This window comes from Pelecanus crispus, chromosome 8, assembly GCF_030463565.1.
Source record: "Pelecanus crispus isolate bPelCri1 chromosome 8, bPelCri1.pri, whole genome shotgun sequence".
In the NCBI taxonomy this organism is placed as follows: Eukaryota; Metazoa; Chordata; class Aves; order Pelecaniformes; family Pelecanidae; genus Pelecanus; species Pelecanus crispus.
In genome coordinates this window covers 33,378,540-33,401,968 of record NC_134650.1, presented here as the reverse complement: position 1 = coordinate 33,401,968, position 23,429 = coordinate 33,378,540, and the positions used below count along the sequence as shown (strand labels likewise).

Here is a 23,429-nt window from a genome sequence, read left to right as displayed (position 1 = left end):
TTTTTTAATTTGCCAGGTATTCTTTTAATGACAAATATAAAAAGACTGAAAACATCTCATTCTGACTGCCTTTTTTTTAAAAAAAACAAATGGTCTGGTTTTATATTACAAATACTGTGTAAGACAATACCTTCTTTGTACTGCAAAACCAACAAATACAAGGATGCAATCAAGTTTCTAAGCATCTCTAAATTTGAAACGTGAATGACTTTTTTTAAAATTCGGAAAATTCTTAATAATTTTTCATTTTTGTTAGAAGATAACTCAAAGTACAACAACATCTAGACCTGTTTTTAAAGGAGCTTTCTTTCCTGATACATCTTTGAACATAATTACTCCTTTCGAGTTTGGTACATTCACAAAATAGCTCAATTAAGAACAGTATCACCAATGAATTGACTACTGGAAAGAGACAAAATTTACCAAACATACAGAAATATAAGTTTTACCATAGCAATTATGCATATCGAAAGATGACACCTGTAATTAATTTTAAAAAGATACAAAAAAGAGGAAAACCTGAATTACAGAAAAGAAAGTCATATTTATTTAATGAAAAACTAGAAGTTAATAAAAATTAGCAAATACACAAAAAATATACACAAACAGCAGCAATACTATGTAGTGACTTACAAAGGGGGGGGAGGAGGGGAAGCAGCGGCCAGAGACCAGACCACCTAACATGGCTTGTCAGTCAAAGGGGGGAGGAAAAAAAACACAAACAAAACCACGAAACAGTATCCTTTTCAACAGTACAATCAATCTACAAACAAGTTTTTAGAATTATTTTACAACATTTCCTGTAGAATCAATTCTTAATACAAAAGATGCCCATTTTGGGTGTATATATATTTTCAGTGGTTTACTGTTGACTTATTTTAAATATATTAGTGTTACTACATGCAACTGCTTCCTGTAATTTAACAGCCTTTCCTTTTATTTACCTTCATATATGTCTACCCTCCGTCTACCAAATAATTTGTCTGACAGTCAAGGATGGTTACCCTAGTTTCTGCTAAATTAAATGCAGCGGTTTTAAACACTGGCCTGAAGAGGTTTGATTGCCATCTCAACACATGGATATAGTTACATTGATGCCTAAATTGCCATTTTCTGCAAAGAGCTGTGCAATGCTGGTGTCAAAGACTAGACAGTCACTATTCATAATGGCTGTTGCAATTCCCTCGTGAATAGATCGAGGAGTTGCTTCCCAAGTCAATCGCCGCCTATGACCATTTAACTCAAGTCGATAAGCAAAGTTTTCTGCTTGCTTGCGTGTTCCTATCAGCTGTACAATTGCAAAGAACTGCTGGTGACCATCATATTTTTCCTGTTTCTCCAAAACTAACATGAAATGAAAGCCAAAACAAGACTGCATCATAACCCAGTCAACAGCACCAGGAAGATTAATGTCTGTAGCAAGGAACACTATATCTTCTCCCTGAAGTGTTGTAATTGACTTATGTTGATGCATCAGGTGTGGCATTACAGCATCCAGGGAACCTTGCCATTTACATGAAGCACCGGGACATGGACAGGAATAAGGCCTAAACTCACACAGCTCCTCATGGTCTGCTTTTTCTGTGTGTGGCAAAGTTATCTCGCATCCGGAGGAGGCATATTTACATGGGAATAGTACAGAATTGGCAACTTTCTCCATAGCCAGGTTACGAATGGAGCCCAGCGGGCCTCGGCAAGTTGGACAGCACGTAAGTTTGGGGCGACAGTTGCTACAAACAAGATGGCCACTCTGACACTGAAGAATTGGTGGCAGCACATAGTCAAAACACACAGGACACTCAAAGAGACTAGCCAAGTCATTATTGGAAGCTGTAGTGCCAGTCAGTGCAGGCACCCTCTGTGATGGCGTGCACTTTGAAGTACCTGTAGGTAGTGCTGTAGCAGTCTGACGGCTCATTTCTGTAACAGAAGAGAGAAAAAAGAATGAGTATCTAAACACATTTTATTTTCCTCTGTATGCAGTATTTCTTGGAAGCTTCAAAAGAAAATAGATACAAATGAAAGCAAAAAAAGCCATGTAATGCAAACCATGGATACGTTACATTTAGAATATCAATTGTGCCGCATACAATACAGACGCTTGTACGACAGGCAGATTTAACATGTGAAGAAGTCCTGCTAATTATTCTGAAGTGGAATTTACCTACTGGAAGCTGCAAGGTAGATGAGTAAAGCTATGCTAAAAACGTAACTGAAATCCTCAAAGAAGTTTGTTGTTGGTTGTTTTTTTCTTGTTGGGTTGGCTTTTTTTTTTTTTTTTTTTTTTTTAAATACTGCATTTACAAAATACTCCACCCAGATCACTTGCGTGTAACAACTAGGAGCACTATGGAACAGTTCTAAGGCTGAATTTTAAGCTGCTGTGTATTTAGCGAGATGAGAAACTACCCATTTGTAATGAAAAAAATGAACTTCTGGATCTAACCTTCTCAGTAATCATGATTACTGTATAGTTTTTTTTAAAAATTGAAAAACAGTAGCAAGGAAAAACATAGCTGAGAAGATTACTACCCTGTTTTCTTCCCAGGATAGGACAGTGACTCTTCATTACTGTTACTAAGGCCCATAGCTTGTAAAGTGCATCCATTGCTTCAGCTTCCTGAACTAAACCATTTGTGAAGATACCAGAAAGGAAAACTGAAGCAATTATTTTACTGAATTTCCCAAATAAGAAATTCAAAAGATTAAATTTGAGAATTCATTTTAACATATAAGTACTCAAACATTTCCAGTAACTTGAGAAGGCACTGCTGATGCAGTTTTACATTCAGTGGAGTTTACATGGAAGTTCTGTTCTTTCAAATGTCCCCAGACAAAAGCTAACAGCTGTCTGACCAAACAGCTCACTCAAGCACTCAACAGATGGGGTAAAAGCACCATATATCTTAATGTTATGGATGCTACACTTTTTCCTGCACCCCCTCTCTCTCCTCCTTCTTGTGGAAAAGGAATTACTAGTACTACCAGAAAAAAATAAACACTCCATTTTGAAAAAATAAACCTTACCTTTGTGGGTTAAGGAAAGTTAAGTAAAATGCTATCCAAAACTGACTTCCGTTACACAGTAAAATTCTCAAACGCCTTAAGTGCTCCTCTGCAAGTACACCAGCTCTGTATCTGTCACATATGTATAAAGCTCTCAAAATAAACCTCGTCTTTAATCTCCTGGCTATTTGACATGGGAATATTAGGCAATAGGCAAGCTTCCCATATTTAGCATCATTTCACCCACAAACTTACTCATACTTGGACTGGATACCTCAAAGCAGCATACTGTGCGTGCTTTTGCAAGACATACACTGTTCAGGGCACGAAGCGAAAGAACTAAGAGATTCCAACATGCAAAATAACTTATCCCTTGACATTCAAACAGTAATCATGGACACACAATTTCAAATTCTTCTTCAGAAGCACCTCTCCCCAGTCCAGAGCTAGAAAAACATGAGTGTCTAACATTCGGTATTCAGTCACTGATTTTGTGAGTCTCACATGCCCAATAACAGCATCATCTCACCCCTTCCAAAGTCTCTTCCTTCATCTCAGGCTTGCTGGACTCGAAATACCCAGTTCCCGTCTTCAGAAAAAAAAAAAAAACAGACAGCGGTTTTCAATGCTGGGCCTTAACTGATACTGTAGAGCTGTGACAGAAATGTTTGTATCTTTTGGCCTTTTATTCCTACCATAAGGCATTCCAGCTTAGACGAAAAATTCAAGGTACCCACGACAAATCAAATATATGTTCTGGGAAGTGATGCCACACACCAGCTTGTTGCGAGGAGATTCAAATGATAAGGCCTCTGTGACAACTGAGCGCTGCTGCTATTTTTCCCCAACACCCGTAGGTGGGAGGCTCACGATGGCACACTGCAGTTCTACGCTCTAGAACAAATTATACACAGGGAATAACTGTACACGGCAGAACAAACACTGATCACGCTGCTTGCTTGGAAAGAGTTTACGAATCACATGCATATTCACACGTAAAATTCTAAAAGTGTTTCCCTTCAACTATCGTAAACACACACCTGATCCAGGGATCCCCAGTAACCCACAGATAACACTGGTGAAAACCACTGTGTTAGACCAGTTCCCTAAGCAGTCTGACGAGCTGGGTGAGCTCTGGGTTCTTTAATTACACCTCTCGGAGCCCATTCAACAGTTAAATTAAGCAACCTGCAAACTTTGCAAAAGACCTTCTGCACAACTGTACTTCCCACCTAAGCCTTCTAAGCTACGGAACCGTACGGCCCTGTTTTATCACCGTTTCTGCATGTGACCAGCCTTCACACACACCTTGCACAACCGAGGACCATCCAAACGAGCAGGGAATGAAAATGAGCAGGAATCTGTGAACCCCACCACTGAGGTTAGCACACAAGGAAGAAACTGGATAAAGCTATAAACTGTAATTTACCAAGCCTAAACCTGCCCAAAGCCTACATTTTCATCGCTCATCTTAACACAAAGATGACTACATCCCGATAGAAAAGTCAGAGAAGTTCATTTTTTGTAACCGTCTTAAAAACTACAAGTTAATCACAAGTCAAAGGGTTAACAGCGTAATACATTTAACCCCCCAAACTATCAAAAACATCCAATTACAAACCAAGTAAAGACAACTACAGAGCTGGAAATAAAGCTTAAAGGTATTTTTAGTTACAAAAACTTTACTAGGGGTAAAAACCCCTATAGGCGCTATTTATTACTACGTTATCTTTGCACACGCAGGGAATAAGTCTCTAAGCGACACTGACAAACTAAGGTACGCTAAGTGTCATCTTCAAAAGCTTTAGTTCCTACAACACAAGTTATTCCAAAGATTGTACAAATTTGAGAAAGTTTAACCACCAGGAAGAGCGAAAAGGGAAAAATGGATTTTAACATTTCCTAGTTGTAGATCGAGTGAAACTCTGTCCTTGACGACATCAGAACGCACCGACCTGTTGATGAAACTATTCTCAAGACGGTTCTGAGGAAGGGTGCAATACACACACTGTCGAGATCTCCCGAGGGCCGCGATTTCACAGCTCCTACAAAACCGGCTCAAAATGCCGCGCAGGCGTTCAAGTGCCCCTACCTTTCCCCTCGCTGGGTTTAGTTGCCGGCAGGCAGGCACGCAGCGCTGCCTTCCACGCACGCAGCAAGCCGCCGGCAGATCGCCCCGTCATGGGGAGCGCCGGGGCTCATGGCGCGGCGCAGCGGGCCGCGGGCAGCCCCGAGGGCAGCCCCGAGGGCGCGGGCCGGGCGCTGCCCCCGCCGGACGCCCGCGCCGCTCCGCGCCTTGTCGTTACCGCTTCGGGCCCGGGCCCGACCCGCCCCCATTTACGGCCGCGCACGCTCCGCGTCCAGCGGCTACATCCACGCTCCGGCCCGGCGCCCCAAAATGGTTCCCCGAACTTCGCCGCGCCGAGCCGGCTCCTCCCCGCCGGCGCTGCCCCGCGCCCGGCTGCCGGCCAGCGGCTGAGGCGGCCCGGCCCGGCCCGGCCCTGCGCGGCGGCCGAGCCACTGGCTGCCCCGGGCTGCGCTCCGCCCCGGGCCGCCGCCAGCCCCGCCCCGCCCCGCCCCGGGCCGCCGCCAGCCGCGGGGGCGCGCAGGGGAGGGGAGGGCGCGGCGCCGGCGGCCCCAAGGCGGCCGCACTCGGGGAGGGCCCGGCCCGGGCCGCGGAAGCGCGGGGGAACCGCTCCCTTCCGCCCCACAGCGCCGCTCCCTCCGCCGGAACGGGCACCCCGAGGAGCGCGTTCCGGCCTGGGCGCACCGCGCCGCCTCCGCGTCCGCGTCCGCGTCCCGCGCGGAAGCTGGCACGCAGCGCTCCGGTACGCGTCACTCGGAGTGCCGCGGAGCGCGTCACCGCGTGCTTCACACGCGTCACGACCAGGTCTTCTTCAGGTACTCACCGACTGACGGATCTGATCGTCTTCCCTAAATCGTTGCTTTTAAAAGCTACAGATGCCGTTCAAAACTCTACTAGTACACGAATTGCACTTCCTCTTCCTCCTAGTCCAAGGATACTGCTCAAATGAGCATCTTCCACTGCGGATCTACAAAGTACGCGCTCAGCGGGAATTTTCTCCATTTGTATAAAGATTTTTCAATTACGCAAAAGCATAGTAATCACAAGGAAAAGACGAGACCAACAGATTTGGAACAACGTGGCATATCTGACCATCCGCACGGACTATTAAAAACATCAGAACAGTTTAAGGATAAAGGACTTGGAAACCAAGTCACCGTGCTTGCATGATGCACGCGCTGGGCTCAGAAAAGCTTAGCCATTATGCAATACAGATGGTAAGATCATGGAAGTACAAGTTTCCGTGGAGGCAGCAGAAGAAAACACTGCAATAAATTGTTCTGGTCGCATAAAAAGTAAGGCTACAGTATCTCAGTAAAGAAAGTTATCCTTTAAAATGCTCTCCGACTATCTGAAATTCAAGTCCTGTTCAAGGAAGACTGTGGAAGCTTGTATCAGCACTGTAACGTGCAAATAACGCCCAATTACTATTAACAAAAACTACTAACTCAATACAAGGTACGCTTCAGCTTCACCCCTAAATGTGCAATATACAACGTCCCCGCCAGTTACGAGCCAAGAAAGTTTCCATGCAAAACAGAAAAGCTGAAGAAAACGAGCACAGAAATGGTTTTCAAGAAACTAAGAGCGTGTTCTGAAGTGTCTGAACCATGCCCTAGGCTTTCTCTCCGGCAGCAAAGCAGCTGTCCCCAAAACAAAACCACAAGCCAAGCCCTGCAATGGGTTAGCTGGCGCTGTATGCTCTTTGCTACGCTGTGATACAACGTACAATGCCTGAAGAGAAAAAGCCTTTGAAACCCCAGATGGGTAAAAAAAAAAAATTACAGTGAGAATGGGAAGATGCAATCAATTCACTGTTTAAAAAGCTCAGCTGAGGTGCAGACATAAGGAAAGCAGTTTCAAGAGAAGTTCAAAAAGACGATGTACCTCACGTGCCATGGAATTAACAGCAGCATACAGGAATAGATTGATACCCTTTCAGCTTCTCATCTTTCAAAGGCGTAAGCTTCAGACACCACTCTAGAAATCACATCTCCTGCATTTCACTGAAATACGGGGCACCTTTGACAAATTCCAGTTAACACCATCCACTTCTCCAAAATCTTCACTCATATATTAGACTTGGGTTTAACATTTTAATTTGCTTTTGAGAGGGTAACAATATTAGTTTTGGAAAAAAATCCCACAAAACCTCTGTATAGTCATCTTAATGGCTGGAAGGGGAAAAAAAATCTCATTATATAATGCTGAAGAGTGATGCAAGGACAGAAAAAAATGCCGTATCACAAATGTTTATATGTGATGCAATAAAATCTTTCTGCAATCACATGAACTAACTGAATTCAGAGACTTCCATTCAAAATGCATTCTTAATGCATTACAGCCATCAACAAAGTAATATAAAATCTTTCAACTTTTTCAGCTGTACAATCGTATTTGAAAATGAGACTTTCTAAAAAACAATACCCTGTCACAGAGCACTCAAAATGAGAACATTTTGTGAGAGTGTTTGAAGTTGTGAAAAACACTGACAGGATACTTTTTTCAAGATGCGATATAAGCCAAAGAACGTCAAACCCCAAAAAACAAATGAACTGTTGGAAATACTCATTAAACAGGTGTAAATAAGAACTTAAAAGAAGATACAGAAAGATTAGCCAATATCATCAGATATTTGTACAATTCGATGTTGCTAAATTCTGTAAAATATTATAAACAATATTTTGTAAAATATTATAAATTGAAAATATTAAAGAGTCAACAATATTTCTTTGGTGGCAGAAGGTTTTGTGAACGCAACAGAAAAAAGAAGCGCGTGTATATTTAGAAACAAGAATGGGGAGGGGGTGTACGTGTACACATAATACAAGTATACACAAAGTACATCATCTCATGCCCAAGAAACTGCATTACTGATACAGAAGTCCCAAGTGAGTATTATCTTGAGAATGAAGGTAATTAAAAAGCACGCTTTGTTCAGATTAAAAAGGGACACCAGTGTATTTTAAGTGGGGAACTTTCTCACAGTTTTTCAAGTAGCATTTGGTTAATTTTCTATTAAAAATTCTTAGGATACCATATTTTTGTACCATAGCTACTCAATTATGAAATGTCAAACTGCTGAGGACAACATCTATAGCACTATGGAAAAGCCAGCTTTTCAACTACATGTACTTACTATTTCTGAAAATAGTTTTCCAATGAATCTACCCTTACTCTGTCCCCTCTTGCTCTCATCATCGTCAGTGTACAGCAAAACTGAAGAGAAAAAGGTTTTAGCAGGCTCTAGTAAAAATATGTATTGCCCTCACCACCACCAAAACCACAGTTCAGCAATCAAACATATATAACATTAAGCATATTATGCACAAGCATCTTGGAGAATAGCTTGTGAATTTTTTTAAAAAAATCAGTATTTTTAATTTCTATTGAAATTTTAAAAGATACTTTAGGGCCCAAGTCTATCAATTTGTCTCTCACAGCTCTTGGGAGATGTTAGATCACAAAAGCCTGGCATGGTTAATATCAAACGGATGCCTGCTCCTGCATATCTGACAACACTGGACACAGAAATGCACATCCCTGCTTATACACAGCCTCTGCACCTACTGGCCTGCTTCAAAACTTTTAGAAGACAGTTCATGACATAAATTATTAATCAACTACATAACACAATTTAGTCTTTATACATGCTGTTCTTAATTCATGAATTATAATTTTTTTCAGCCCTTCCAGACACTGTTTTCTTTACTGCCATTAACTATATGCTATTTATTATTTCAGACACCTCAGGGCTTCTCTTTTCCAGCATAATAACCCAAAGCCAGAGCAAACCAATATAACAGAATATTATAAAACAAGACAAAAAAAAATTCACAAAGCTGAGGCAAGTCTTACAATGACTTCCTTGCCCCAAATATCATCTGTCCAGTTCATCTCCTTTTCATACAAAATTACAACAATTTCCACTAACTTGTAGTGACCCAGCCTGCCTGAAACTGCAGGTAGGGTTTTTTTCCTTGCACCTCAAGACACTCCCTACCAACCCCTCTTTCCAATCATCAGGAAAGGAAATCCCAATGGATTTGTATAATCATAGAACCAGTCATCCTCTCCGTGGCTACCTCTGCAGTGAGCCACCAGACCTTAACACTCAATGTTTCTGATGCTATCATATAAGTTCTCTTGTACACAATGTGATCACCAATTGAGTCATTGCTGGTCGGCAATCCAGATCATCTCCAAATTCAACACATACTATGTGGCAGATGTGGGTACCAACAGCACTACGTAAACACAAACAGTATTATTACACCCATCAAATTATAGTGACCTGTTTCTAATCCAGTACAAAAACTTGAGCCTTGGCTAATGCTGTTTGACTTCTGCTTCATCACTATCATTAACTATTTCTCCTGCCTATCTATGCCAGAATATTAAACATCAACCCAGGAGATGTTTGTTTTCTAGCTATCAAAGATTTTCTTTCCAACAACTTTATAATGTAAAATTAAGAAGGAACAGTGTCCTACAGAAGATATACAACCACCAACATGAAAATCGTATTAGCAAGCAACTACTATCACGACTATGCCGTTCATTTTTAAACGCAACAAAGAACTTCATCGATTTTAAAAAGTTAATAATCCGTACTCTAGCCAACCAGAATTTTCCATATTCTAGAGAATCAAGATCCAAGTTAGCATGGAATATCGGAGACAAAACTGCTATGATATTCCAGTCTTGCAAAGCAAGACAAGCTAAATAACAGAGAAAAAATGACTAACTGATAAAACCCCAAATTTTCTAGAATGAAAACTAGAAATGTCTGATCAATAGCAAAACCTGAGTTTGGACCACTCACTCTGTATTAAGAATATCCCAGCTTTCACACATCTTCTAATTATACGTAACGTTAAATAAGAAAGTAGGGTTCTTTGTAAATTCAGACCATCAACAAATTATAAAGGAAAATAGGATGTTTATCTCCCCCATCTTTTGAGCTTGGGAGGAAGCAGGACAGAAAGCAAAAGCTAGGGGAACTACAAGGGAAATTCCTGAAAATTCAAACTATACTAAAAACAATTTATCAAACGCTAACACTAGAAAAAGAAAATGCAACAATACATTAAATAAACTGGTATAAGCAACAATAGCAAAAATTATCGCTATTTGGTAATCTATTGTAATAAAAGAAAGTTAAGCCGCAAAACTAGCTAGTGAATCAACCTTTTCCATTATATATAGTTAAACAAAAGTACAGAGAAAAAGAATCATTCTTTAAACACAAATCAAAACCAAACACTTGCATTAAAAAGATCATGGACCACTTCCAAATTGGACTTCACCGTATTTTTCCTTTTTAAAAACAAGCAAATAACTCATCTTGCTGACACTGCCGAATCCCACCTACTACAGCGGCGTGAGGATGGTGATACAGAAATACTGCTCAAAGCTGTGTACCGCACACTCTTGCACTGTACCTGAAGTGGTGCTCTGTGACAGAGGCCTCCTCTCCGTTCGCTAGCTCACTCTCTATCCTCAGTGCCAATATCAGCAGTCAATGGCCAGAGCCTTCCTTGACACAGGACACCTGGGCCTCTAGCATGCCCACACGCAGAACCTATAGCACCATAAACTATGGTATGAACTCAGACCAGCAGCTGTCCCACACTAGCCTTCTCGGATACCAAACGGAACGTGCCTTTCTTTAGCCTGCCACAGTCTGAGCACAGTAAAGCTAACTGAGATAAAGCAGAAGTACAGATTTCAAAATAAAGATGGCGGAAACCACAGAATCTAACAAAATAAAGAAAAACTTCATATGAAAATACAGACAACTCTATGCAAACAAATACCACGGAAAACGGGTTTTATTTTATTTTTAGGAATATCTGATGTCCTTCCACTGTGCACAGAGCACACTGAACTGAGCTGCATCAGGATCATCTTTCAACAATAATTCTGCCCAGTAATTTCTAAAAACACCGGTAGACAGTTACCTCTTAAGAAGTTCCGGACATAGCACGTTGCAATAAAAAGTAAGGCAGGCATATAGGAGGATCAGCTACAAAGTGAATTAGTAACAACACCAGCAAAAAAAAAAGCAAGTTATTTTTCATGCTGTAACATATACTACCATTCAGAAGTATCTAAAGCAGGAAGCACTTAATTCTGTTCTACAAGACATCATAGCAGGGCTCTGTATACAATTACACTCTATTAGTAAAAAAAAAAAAAAAAAGGGGGGGGGCGGGGGGGGACACCACCCTCTGTAAATGTTAACAGCAAATCCTACTGAGTGTGACAATTTGGGGGCTGTGTTTCTTTTCTCAGTCTGATTTTGCAAAAACTATATTCTTCACTGCATACTGTAATTGCCATGCAATATTGCATCACCATTCCTGTGTCTGTGGCAGACACAGGAAAGAGGGTGTGGCATGGAAGTGCCTACCTTAATTCAACAAGGCTAAAGTAAAAGTACCTGTACTTTGATGTGTCTTCACGTACAAAGTCTTTCTGTGATAACTATTCCAATTCAAATTCAAGACCTATTTTATGCTCAATATTTTTCCTGCATAACTAAATAGTACTAGGGAGCAGACCATCAAAAAAAACAGACCCGACCAAGGAGGACCTGGCCTATAAAAGAGACTGATCATGACACAGAAAGCTGTTCTGTAGCAGGAGTCAGGACAGGATTACGTACATTGATTATTTTTATAATGATCTCTCCATCTTGTGCATTGCTTAGGTTCACACATATTTCCATCTTAAATAATAATTGATTCTTGCGATCCTTAATTTGTTCTGTCCTGATGACAGTGGAGCCCTGTGAAGAATGGCAATCTGACCTGAGGAGGGCGAACACGTAGGGGAGGGCTGGAGAACCGAGACCGTGATTCCAGAGTACAGATCTTGGTGCCCCAAGGTACGTCAAACATGAAATCCACATGCAAGTACAGCCAGCATCACAGAGCACAGAGTAGTGACACTGGAAGCCTAACTTCTAACTCATCAGAAATTATTATTTTTTCAGAACTTCTAGTAGTAACCTACACGGACTCTCTAGTCATTTTGGGGGAGAGTTTTTACAACTTTTTTTAAATCCAGATATTTAAACTTCAGAAGCAAGAACATTTAGAAAAATGTCAGATAAAGATAATGTCTTTATTTTATCACACACACACGCAACACAAAAAGAATAAAATGCACAATCTTTTAAATGTAAAAGATCAAGTCCATATTTTTAAAATGGACATTTCTACATTTTGGAAGTAAGATTTTCTTACTATGGATACCTTATTCAACAGGAAGGCTGTGGAAATCTAAGACGGGACACAAGCTTTTGTATTTTGTTGATATACTACAGGTAGAAAATAAAGAGCACTGAAAGTATTTACATTGTAACAACTCTAAGACCTTACTAAAAGAAGTGCAAAAACACAGTGGCATTTTCACATTTCTGATGGTTCCAAACTTTTCAGTACTTCATTTCTTTTAAACACCCATCTTCTACATGTCTTGTGTTTCTAGCATCCATTCTTTGAAGTACATGTGCCTCCATTAAAACCAAAATGGTTTACTTAAGTGACTTAAGTTTTCCCTGCTCACCAGTTCTGAATCAACTGTTTCTGTAGTATTGTTGCACAAGAATTCAACTGCCACCATTAAAAATCTTTTTTAAAATCATTATTACAATGTTACTCAAATTCTCCAACTTGGCTACTGACAAGTCTACCATAGTCACACTCCTGCCCAGAGCAACAGCTCTACTGCTTTTCATGAAAACATCAGTTTTAGAATGTGGCTTCATCTCACAAATAAGAGCACTCTTCCAGCTCTCCACTTATCCAACCTGAGGCATAGCAAATAGAAACTGCTCACTCCACAGACCACCATGTTACATGAAGATTGAGCATTACTTGAAACCTTAAGGGAGGGGAGGGGGGGAAGGGGGGAAAAAAAAAAAAAGGATTAGTGCTACTGGAGCAGTAGTCTGTGGTATGGGAGACCTGCGTTTAGTTCCTGCTCTGTCACAAGTTTCTGAGTCACCACAGGCAAGTACTTCCCTGCCTTTCACAGGTTTTAAAATACCATAAGTAGCTGCGAGTCGCAGACATTAATGCAAAAGGGAAAGAATTAACTTGATAAGGATACTAAATTAACTCTGTAGACCCTATTCAAATTTATTTCAGGTTAGTAATAACTAAATATCGTTATACACTAAAGGACACTGTTGAATTATTTAATATCTCAGTTTTTACAGTCAGCAATAGTCAAACTTCAATCACTGTTTACCTTCCAGCTCCTGCTCACATATGGCTAACTGCCCTCTATTCATGCCAATATTTTGTACATCAAAGAGACAAATTAGGGAGACATTGGCAACACCCTTCTCACTAATTCTACTGTATCTAATCCTAAGGCCTCCTTCCGAGACATCAACTCCATATTGACATTTTATGGACAGGAAATAAAGTAACCTTTCTTTAGAGGGATCCTTGTATTACCAAAAGAAATTCCCTCGGCTTTCTTTGTGAAGATCCAACTACCTAACTTTTGAAGCAAGTGCTTCAAATTCAGCAGAAAAAGAGTGCTCAGGCAGGAGAATTGCATGTTCTTTTATTGCCATTAAATTCTGATCAGGTATATGTCAAATGCTAAGTAACATGTACTCACTATTTCACCTATTTGTATTGCTTGGGAAATGCTTCATGGCATACAAAATTAAAATTCAACCATAATCACTCTGAAGTCAGGCCTGAGTCTGCATCAGAAAATAAACCACAAGATATTATAAATGGTTTGGAAATGACAGGAGCAGATGTATCTTTCTGCTACTTCACGCTCTCTTTATCAGCACTTTCTAAACTCAACACCTATCAGTATGTCCTTCTTCGCAAAATACTGGCCTCTCTTCTGTTATGTAGTTAAAACTTGAGTCTATTTTGCAGTGCTAAATCTCAAAACATCAAATCCTAACAATGACTCACTATCTAGAGCATAACTGTAAGCTTCAGTATTTTTTAGCCTTTTTCTCTTACAGGAGTGTTACAAAAATATATTAGGTTGGAAGATCAAGCATTCAGAAATTAGGAAATAAAAAATTTAAAGTTTCACAGGCAACCCTAAGTCTACTTCCTCATATTCGCATTAAGGAACAGCCTTCATGAAATAATCTTCTTCCTCACTCTCAACTCCTTTAGTAGATGAGCACCTGTACATCCACAGAAGAATTATGACTGTACAAGGAACAACAACTTTTCCTTAAATGGAACACCCGATTTTAAAATAAAGCTGTTCAGGGCAGCAGCTGGTTTTAATATGCATAAAAGTGCTCTTAAAATTACTGCTTTACAGGTGCTGTTTTAGAAGAACATCCGTCTCAACTTCTATTATGGGATGCATACTTTTTATTTGTAAAATTTCCTTTCTAATTATTATACGTGACCTAGCACAAAGCCAGACTAAAATTTTATAGTACACCATCAACATCTGCCAGCCAAATTATTCCCTGGTCACACCTGTGCAACCAGTCTTCAAATTACATCCTTAACATACTTGCGTAATCACACAGATATTGACCATGTAGAGATGAACCCTACACAAATTAACTCTCAACTGCGTTGACACCTTCATACACAAAAAAAGGGGAAAAAAATTCCTGTGAAAGACAGTCATTTTGTGACTCTAATGATTTTATACATATATTACACATATATATGTGCATATATATTTCAAAATGAAGTCAGTCAGAAATCAAAAGATTAGTTGAGCAGAGCATTTTCACAGCTTTTACAAGACAAATACACATGCACAGAAGCAGAAGGAAAGGAACAAGACTTAAGACTCATATATAGGCAAAAGTGAACAAGTTGAGAGGAATTTAAAAACTAGCTTTAGTTAAACATGAGAAGTTTATCTTGTACACCTTAAAGTGGGCTTATATATGTGTCAACACTCAAATGCATATCAAAGCATGTTTCAAACACAATTTCCGAAACAACATTAGGTAATTTAAGAAGATTAAAATATCTGATCATAAGACTAGCAAATTCTGAGTCCTATGTCTGGTCAAAAAAAGACAGGAGGTAGTGAGGCTTCAAAAAAAAAAATCACAAGAGTTTTCACAGATCTGAGGACAGGATTAAGGTCTTGGCTCTAAGCTGATACATGGAGTTGTTATCTTTCAAAGAGAAAGTAGCAACATTATGTGTTTTAAAGGTTCTTAAACATTTTAATAGCACTTTTAAGAACTCTTCAGTTATAGTATTTCTTAAGAGCTTTCAGATACCATCACAAATAACTGAAGAAAATGGTTCATCTATAGCACAAAGAACAATCCACCAGATACAGGCTCCACGACTCCAGGCATGCACGCACAGTATGACAGAGCGCGATTCCACCATTTCTACAACAAACAAAAGCAAGCTGCCACCAAAATGAAGTTGCACTGCCTGCCTTTTACCCATTAGTGTTTCTCCCTCTTTAAGGTAACATATTCAGCAAGATCAGTCTTGCACAACTACATGAGCGCTTACACTGGCACACCAGGAAGACACCAAAAACAGGTTGGCGGTGGAGGGCAAGACCATTCTTTCTTAGCTGTAAGCCTGCACTTACACTGATCCAGATCCCGAGCGCACCCACAATGACAGAGGATGACATCTCTTGCAGCAGCGCTGGCTCTTATGTTACCATGCAGCAAGCTACTCTGGGAAGTGAACCAGATAATAGTTACCCATTCCTCACAGGTGATTAGTTTTCAGCTAAACTTGGGACTAAAACTGGCCCATTTCACACACACGCTGGTGACCGCAACACCGCAAGTTATCACTGGCAGCCTGAACAGAAACTGTCTTTAGCTACTGCAGAACTGTACCCTGGATGCACTACAGCTTGTGCAGTGCTACATCTTCTATTATTTCTTCTTTCCTAACACTGATGTGTTAACAGCAACTAACCACATATTTTAGAAATAATGCTAACTAACTTTTAGAAAAATCATAGGAAAAACTAACTTTTAAAACCCACTTCAAACTAGTACCTACATCACATTTCAGCATAAAGCAATGTGTACTAAGAGTTACAAAACAGAACTTAGAAACCTCATAGTTCAGTTGTCACCCCCTTGCAAAATATGGAAGACATAGAACCTTCCCTCATGAAAGATCTGTAATACAGACTACACAGAAACAACAAAGATAAGCCTTTTAACACACCTACATTTCTAAGCTAGACACCAGCTCTAGCAATTTTTACGTAAAGGAATTTATTTTCAAGCTTTCCCTCGTCTAATTTAACACTAAATTGTTTTAAAATACTCCTACTCCAGTTAAAACCTTCTCAACCTTTCAACAATCTGTACACTAGCAAAATTTAACACACAATTTTCCTTCATATATAGTTTTCCTTTGATGTATTTCATCTGGACACATATTTGAAAATAACTCTTAAAAAGTGTGGCATTCTAAATGTTCCTCCTTGACAGCGCTCAAAAACACCAAACACAAACGCTGAAAAGCCACTGTGGTCTTTCTTTCATCAAAGACTAAATGAATTTTTGCTCCATTTAGTACCATATGCAAGAACTGTAGGAAAGAACTTTGAAATATTAACTTAAAGACTTCATGCCACACAAACCAAAGTTCAAAAAACCTGCTGTTTCACTTTAAAGGAGCTGATACCTAATTATTTAAGCAGCAGAAGTTATCACTACACACTCCTTGTTTTTTTTCATGTCTTGGCAAGGTCATCAATTGTTACAAGAAAAGATATAAACCTGCTTCTAGATAAGGCAAACAAAAAAGGAAATGGTCAACAATAACTGTCTGTAGATGAATCTGCTGCTTTTTTTACATCAATTTCCCTGTAGGAATATATCCACAATAATTTTTTAAAATGCATTTCCAGAGGCCAAAGGACAAATACAGTCTTCATGATTCAAATAATATTTTACTTCCCTGCTGAAAACACAGCCAACCTCAGCTTCGATATTCAGCCGCTACAAAGAGAAACAAGTCAAAATCCGAAGTGCACGATTTGGTTAACTGCAATTATCTAGCACTTCATCTGATTAAAGTACTGTGGAATTAGTAACCAAATCTCTCGTTATTCCTGTGATAACACAAAGAATCACCATTTTATAGATTAACTCAAACAGGCATGTATTTAAAATAGCTGTCCTGGACATTACAGAAACATAGTACATAGTCTGGATTAGAACTAAAAAAGATATACACATATGAAGTGTGGCATAAAAAAAAATAAAAGTAGTATTAATAGGGCATTAATGCTAAGTTTTGCCTTCTTTCTTTACCTAGGATAGTTAACAGCTAAACACAATATAGCATGGTATAAAACGACGCCAAGTCAATGACTTGGGAAGATTTTTGTTACATGCAATTAAGTGCTAATAGGCAAAACTCGGGTAAACCTGCAGTAACATCTCACGGTAACAACACAGTATTTACACATAGCTCTCCATTTCTAGTCCACAATGTGACACTGCACACAGAAGACATACACCAAAACTGCATTTTTATCATGACATTGTACACTTAAGACATGAACAGTATGGACACGTTGAAAAAGAGCAAATTGCTTACAACAAATCTTCTTATTAATGAAACAAAACATTTTATTAGGATAACAATATGTCTCTACCTGTCATGTATTTCTGTTAGAGTCAAAAGGGATAGCACTTACTATTCTTTTTTAATCACAACTAGTTTTCACTTTTCTTAATGCTGATCTTCCTTCAAAAACCAAAGCAACAAAAAAGAATAAAATCCAGTAAAAACATTCTCCTACATCTACGATGTTTGTGATGTTTAAGACTGTAAACTTCAGAGAACAGATCCTAAGCTTTAGGCCTTACGTGATGGTTGAGATGAACTAGAGCTTGCCAGTGTCCTTACTTCACTGCTACTGTTCTCTGCAGCAGGTAGCGCTTAACAGCACCAACCAGGGATTCGGGTAACTAGCTGGCAACACAATTCTCATTTTAGCTTTCTGCAGACTGGGCACATGCATCACAACTGCAGAACTGAGTTCCTTTTATGTGTCCAGAATTTCAGATACCATTGAATTACCTTAACTACTCTGGTTCAGCTTAGCTCCTGAAAACGAGCCAACCATTAAAGCAAAACACACACTGATAATCTATTTGGTAAAACTCAGTCCAACTTTTAAAGCTAGCAGTTACAAGACTACAAACACTATTACAAGCAGAAAAATAAAGCAAAGCGGTTCTAACGTAAGATTAAGAACATCATGTTTCCCATAGGAGTTGCACGTGTAGTTGCTTCTCATGTGAACATGCTCATGCTCCTGCTCCCCCCTCTTCTGCACGAGAGACAGGTGTCTGACATCTGAGCAGTACCTCTTTCTCAATTCACACTAAGCAGACAGCAGCAACTATACTCAAACCTAAGTATGGAAAGTATTTGTGTTATTTAAAATATTTACTTTCCTTAGTTCACACCTACTTAGCTGGAGCCACTGAATTTCTGAGCTAACTCCTCTGGTACAGTCTAATTAGACTACAGCATTAAAACCTCACCAACAGGAATGACAGATTAATGGACAAGATACCTTGTCGTGACACACACTTTCAGGACCAAAATGCTGATCATTTCATCACTTTCAGAATTCTTGGGTCACAACAGATGCCTAAAACTACACCACTGATGGACGACTCTTACGCTTGTGCTTTCCTGTATAATTTTTCACCACTGTGAAAAGTGCTAAAGCTATTTAAGAACATCAGTTTCCATTGAAGTTAAGGCAATTATCATTTCTAGCGCTCAATTTTTACATCAATGTTATGGTGTAGAACAAATGATAAAGGTGGAACTAATCGATTTATTCTTTAGGTATACTGCCCAAAGTTATTTTCTGCAACAGATGACTCAGTCCAGAAACCCAAGTTTTATCCTAAAAGCCTGTGTATTAGTCTACCCGTACTGTAATACCTCAAATCTTCTTGAAGACCAGCTTGAATAACTCGGGGTTGAGAAGAGTCCCTTCTATTTTTCCTCCCCTTCTGGAATGCACCGTGCTAGCCTCGGAGTTTAGAAGGGAGATAAACAGACAACTGAAACTATGTCCTGCACGTGGAATATCCCATGTCCTTCATGACCTAGTTCAATTAGCTATGAGCTTCCTAACCTACACTCAACTGCCACGTTAAACATATTTGGTCACTTTATCTATTTATTTAGTATATGAGTAAACTGCTTATTACAGGGGAAAGGTAGCATTCACCCAGATCGGTCGAAAAGAGACCGAAGAGAGAATATTGGAGAAATATTGTATGTTTACAGTTACAAACGAAACGTGAGCTTAGAATAGAAGCGCCACCAGTTCACCACCAGAAAAGAAACTTGGTTCTTCTCCCGAAGAAATACTTCGGATGCTTTGCCTGTCGCTACAAACGCTATTGTTTCCTGTCCTTTTAAAACCCCGGAGCAGAGGAAAGAACGAAGGTCTCCAGCCTTTTAATTTCGCAGGGGAAGCCGTGGGACGAGCAGGAACCTCCCCCGCTCTTCGCTCTCCCCGGATCAGAGGCGAAGGGAGGCAGCAGCCTTCCCAGGAAATGTCACCGAGGGGCACCCAGCGGCCCACGGCTCCGGCAACCTGTTTCCCGCGGCGGCTGGGCCCGCCGGGACGCGCGCGTAGAGCGGCGGCGCCCGGGGCCCGGAGCGGCAGGCCGCCCCCGCCGACCTTCGCCGCGGCTGCAGCCGGCGCCGGGCCCGCTCCCGCCAGCACAAAGCGCACCGCGCGGCGAGGCCGCGGCCGAGGCCGAGCCCACAAAGGGGCAGCCCCGCGGCCGAGGCGGCGCAGGCCCGCGCGCGGCGGGCCCTCCGCAGCAGGCGGGCCAGGCCCGGCCCGGCCCGGCCGCCGCCTCAGCCTGGCGCACAATGGCCCGGCAGAAGGGCTCGGAGCCGCCCGCCGCCGCTTCCCTCCGCCCCTCGGGACCCGCGGGCCCGGCCGGGGAGGAGAAGGGCCCGCCGCGCCTCGCCTCGCTCTCTCGGGGCCGGGCTCGCCTCGGCTTCCCCCCCCCCCCCCCCCGCCGCGGGCGGCGGCGCGGGGCCCGGCCGCCAGCAGGAAACTGGACGCCCGGGCTCCGCTCAGTCCGCGGCGCGGCCTGGTCCCGACTCTCCTCCGCGGCCGCCGCGCCGCCCCCGCGGCCACGCCGGGGCCTTCCGCGGGCGGCCGCCCGGCGCAGAGGCCGGGCGGGGAGAGGGCCCCGCTGGGCGAGCCGCTCTCGCCCCCTCCGCGGCCGCTCGGCCTCCCTCCGCGGCGCGCTCACCTGTGGGCTCTGGGCTGGGCGGGACCCCGCTGAGGCGGCCTAGCTCCCCCGATCGCGCGGGCTGCGGGGCGACTGGCTGCGGGCCGCTCTCGCCGAGACGCTCGGTGCCGGCCCGACCGCCCGAACCGACCGCGCGCTCCCTCCCTCTCGCTGCCGGCCGAGGAGACGCCGCCACGGGGGCGCGCCAGCTGCGGCGGAGCTCTCCTGCCTGCCGGGCGCGCTCCCGAGGCGGGCGGGCGGCAGCGCGCACGCGCAGCCGGCAGCGGCGCGCGGTCCGGGCTGCCTAGCTCCCGGCGCGGCGCGGGGCCGGCGGCGCCGGGGAACAAAGGCCGCGCTGCCGCGCCGCGGGGAAGCGGGGCGGCTGGCGCCCGGCCGCCCCCGGGCCCTCCGTGCGAAGGCCCCCTCCGTGCTCTTTCAGCCGCTTGCCGGGCCCGGGGAGAGGCCGCCTCTTACCTGCGCCGCCGCCCAGCCCCGCCGGGGTCAGCCGGCTCCCCCGCGGCCCCGAGAGCGAGCGAGCGAGCCCGGGGCGGCGCCGCGCCCTGGGGCAGGGAAGAGGGCGCGGGCCCGGCCCTCGCCCTGCTGCGCCCGGTGGGTCGCGGCGGCCGCCCCGGCCGCCCCAGCGGGAGCGCTCCCGCGCTGAAACCGAGTTTTTCGGCGCACCGGCATTTGTGGGGTCGAGGCCTCAAAGGCCCAACTGGGGTCTGGCACAAGGGCTATTAATTCTGTTAAAAAAAAAAAAAAAAAAAAAATGAAAGAGCTCTCGGAAGCGCCCCTTCGTCCAGAGGCCGGTACGGTCCAGCACGGGCGCATTCTGGTGATTTTAAGGGACTGCTACCAGCAAACCCCTCCTCCTGTCTCTTCCTCTTCGAAGACTTTGCATAATTCAGGTTAGGCCCGGGTCCAGCAGTGCCCTAAATACATATGTAACTTTCAGCACATAAACTGGATGAAATTCGTGTAATGACTAGCGTGCTTACATATGCTTTGTTGGAGTAGGACCCTGTTCATCTACTGAGGCTGTTCAGAGGTTTGCTAGAGGAGAGCCACTGTTATTTTTAAATATTTTCCTGAAAATAAAATATTTGCTATCTCATTTCAATTTTTGAATGACTGAAGCATTTTCTTGGCTAGTTTAATTGGTTATCCAGATGGTTCTGGATATCCTCATTCCTTTTGATGACCAGAAAGCACTTCTTACATTGAATGTGCCAAGTCTGCTCTTATTTGGAGATTTTTGGGATTAGTTTTAAGGCAGTGTCTCAAAAATACATCACCATCGTGATGCAGTACAATATGTGTACCAAACCCACTATTTAAGAATCCTCCCAAGTATATATAACATCCCTTATTTATTGTCAAATGATGACAACTATAGGAGCGTAACTTCTTTGCACGTAATTTTTTCCCTGCACACCTTGTAGCTATGTAGCGGTTATTGAGCCTTTTCCTGTAAGTACTCACGGGGGGTGATACGCGTGGCAGCGATTGCCAACCCACAGTTGGGTTGACTTATTGAATACTTAAGGAATGACGTTAGGGTTAAATAAAGTATTATTGTTGTCCTGGATGGGAAGGACACAACCCTGAAGCAACGTGTTATCAATATTAGAGGGCTTTTATTCCCCCCTTTGATTTTAGTACAGAGTAGGGCCAATCATCTGATGTGTTTTTAAACATATGGAAGTCTATTCAGTAGTGGAAACTTGAAAAAAGGTAATCTCCTATAGACAACAAGGAAAAAAGCTTCTCTAATAGTAGCAGTTAGTATTTTTAGAGATGAGAACCAGAATGCCTATCAGTTCCTGTAATCTGTGGTTTCTTAGAAAGTATCTTGTGGTTACAGCTTTGATCTTGCAAACACACACTAACGTTTTGCTAAAAAAAAAAAGACAAGTTGACAGAGTCTCACAGTCCTACCTCAGACCAATGTGTTGCTAGGTGGTTAGTATTACTAAGCATTTGCCTTTCACCGAATAGAAACTAGTTCCTTGCATGGTGAAAGTAATTAAGCCTAGTTTCTAATGGATTTTTCTCCTGTCTCCTCACCACAGGAACCTCCCACTTCATTCCCATGTTCCTGCTAAACTCACCTCTGAAATGCCTCCAGCTTGCCCACGTGCCTTAACCCTTTGTAGCACCCCAGCCTGTAACTGGCGGCTGCCCCAGAAGGGAGCACCCAACACAGCTGCTTCTCAGCTGTGTGCATACCCCAGTGCTCCATCACCCCGCTCCCATCTTCGAGCTCTCCAGCTGGCAGACCAAAGAGTTCACATTTCCCTCCCTCCCTCAATGGGGCCACTTACCTTGGTTTTCCTGCACTGTCCCTCATTACACTTTTCAAGAAAGTTACAGGAACTTCAGTGTCTTTGAGGCTCATTCACCCCTCAGACTGGGGTGACATTAGCCCACCGGTTCAAAAGCTAGTAGAGAGGGCTGGCTGGAACAGACCCCAAAGCAAGATCGCACCAGCTTCATTACTGTAGGAAATGAGGGTTAAAAGGTCTCAAAAACACATTAAGAGGTCATCTAATCAATTTTCCTGCTCCAAGGTAGAATCAGCTATGCCTTCATTATTCCTGACAGATGTTTGTCCAAACAGCTCATAAAAATGCTCCCGCAGTAGAAATTTTTAAACCATCCTCTGAAACCTATTCTAGTGTTTGTCTGTCTTTACTGTTACATTGTTTCTCGCCATGACACATAACCTAAATCTCCCATTATAACTTTAGCCCATTCTTGAAATACTTCGGTGAACACAGAAACATTTTTTACCCTTCTCTGTTTTTGAAGACTTTGATCTTCAGTAAATTACATCAGTTCCTTTCTATCTATAGGTCACCACTGCAAGGCCTCTGATCATTCTTATCTTTTCTCTCTGCATACTCTGCAACTGCTCCTTTTATTCTTTTTTGACTATAGTTCTGGGAACTGGACACAGTGTTCCAGCTGAGGCCCTTTTAAATGCTGAGTTGCTGAGTAATAAAGGCTGACTCTATGGGGATGCCATTAAATTAGCAGTATCGGTCAATACAGTAATTGCAAACTGAAGTTAGTCCT

General features: G+C 42.6%; 1 protein-coding gene across 2 annotated transcripts; it reads right to left on the bottom strand.

Moving 5' to 3' along the window:
* SIAH1 (siah E3 ubiquitin protein ligase 1) lies at positions 1-20,403 on the bottom strand. 2 transcript variants are annotated; one of them, XM_075714891.1, is made up of 2 exons: positions 20,373-20,403; positions 1-1,920 (listed from the first exon to the last, which is right to left on the bottom strand). In XM_075714891.1, exon 2 carries the CDS (start codon positions 1,916-1,918, stop codon positions 1,070-1,072), a length of 849 nt encoding a protein of 282 aa, XP_075571006.1. In that variant the 5' UTR covers positions 1,919-1,920; positions 20,373-20,403; the 3' UTR covers positions 1-1,069. The 2 variants fall into 2 exon arrangements, with proteins under 2 accessions (XP_075571006.1, XP_075571005.1); XM_075714890.1 differs by lacking the exon at positions 20,373-20,403 and adding an exon at positions 4,962-4,993.
* Between the last annotated feature and the right edge of the window lie 3,026 nt (positions 20,404-23,429).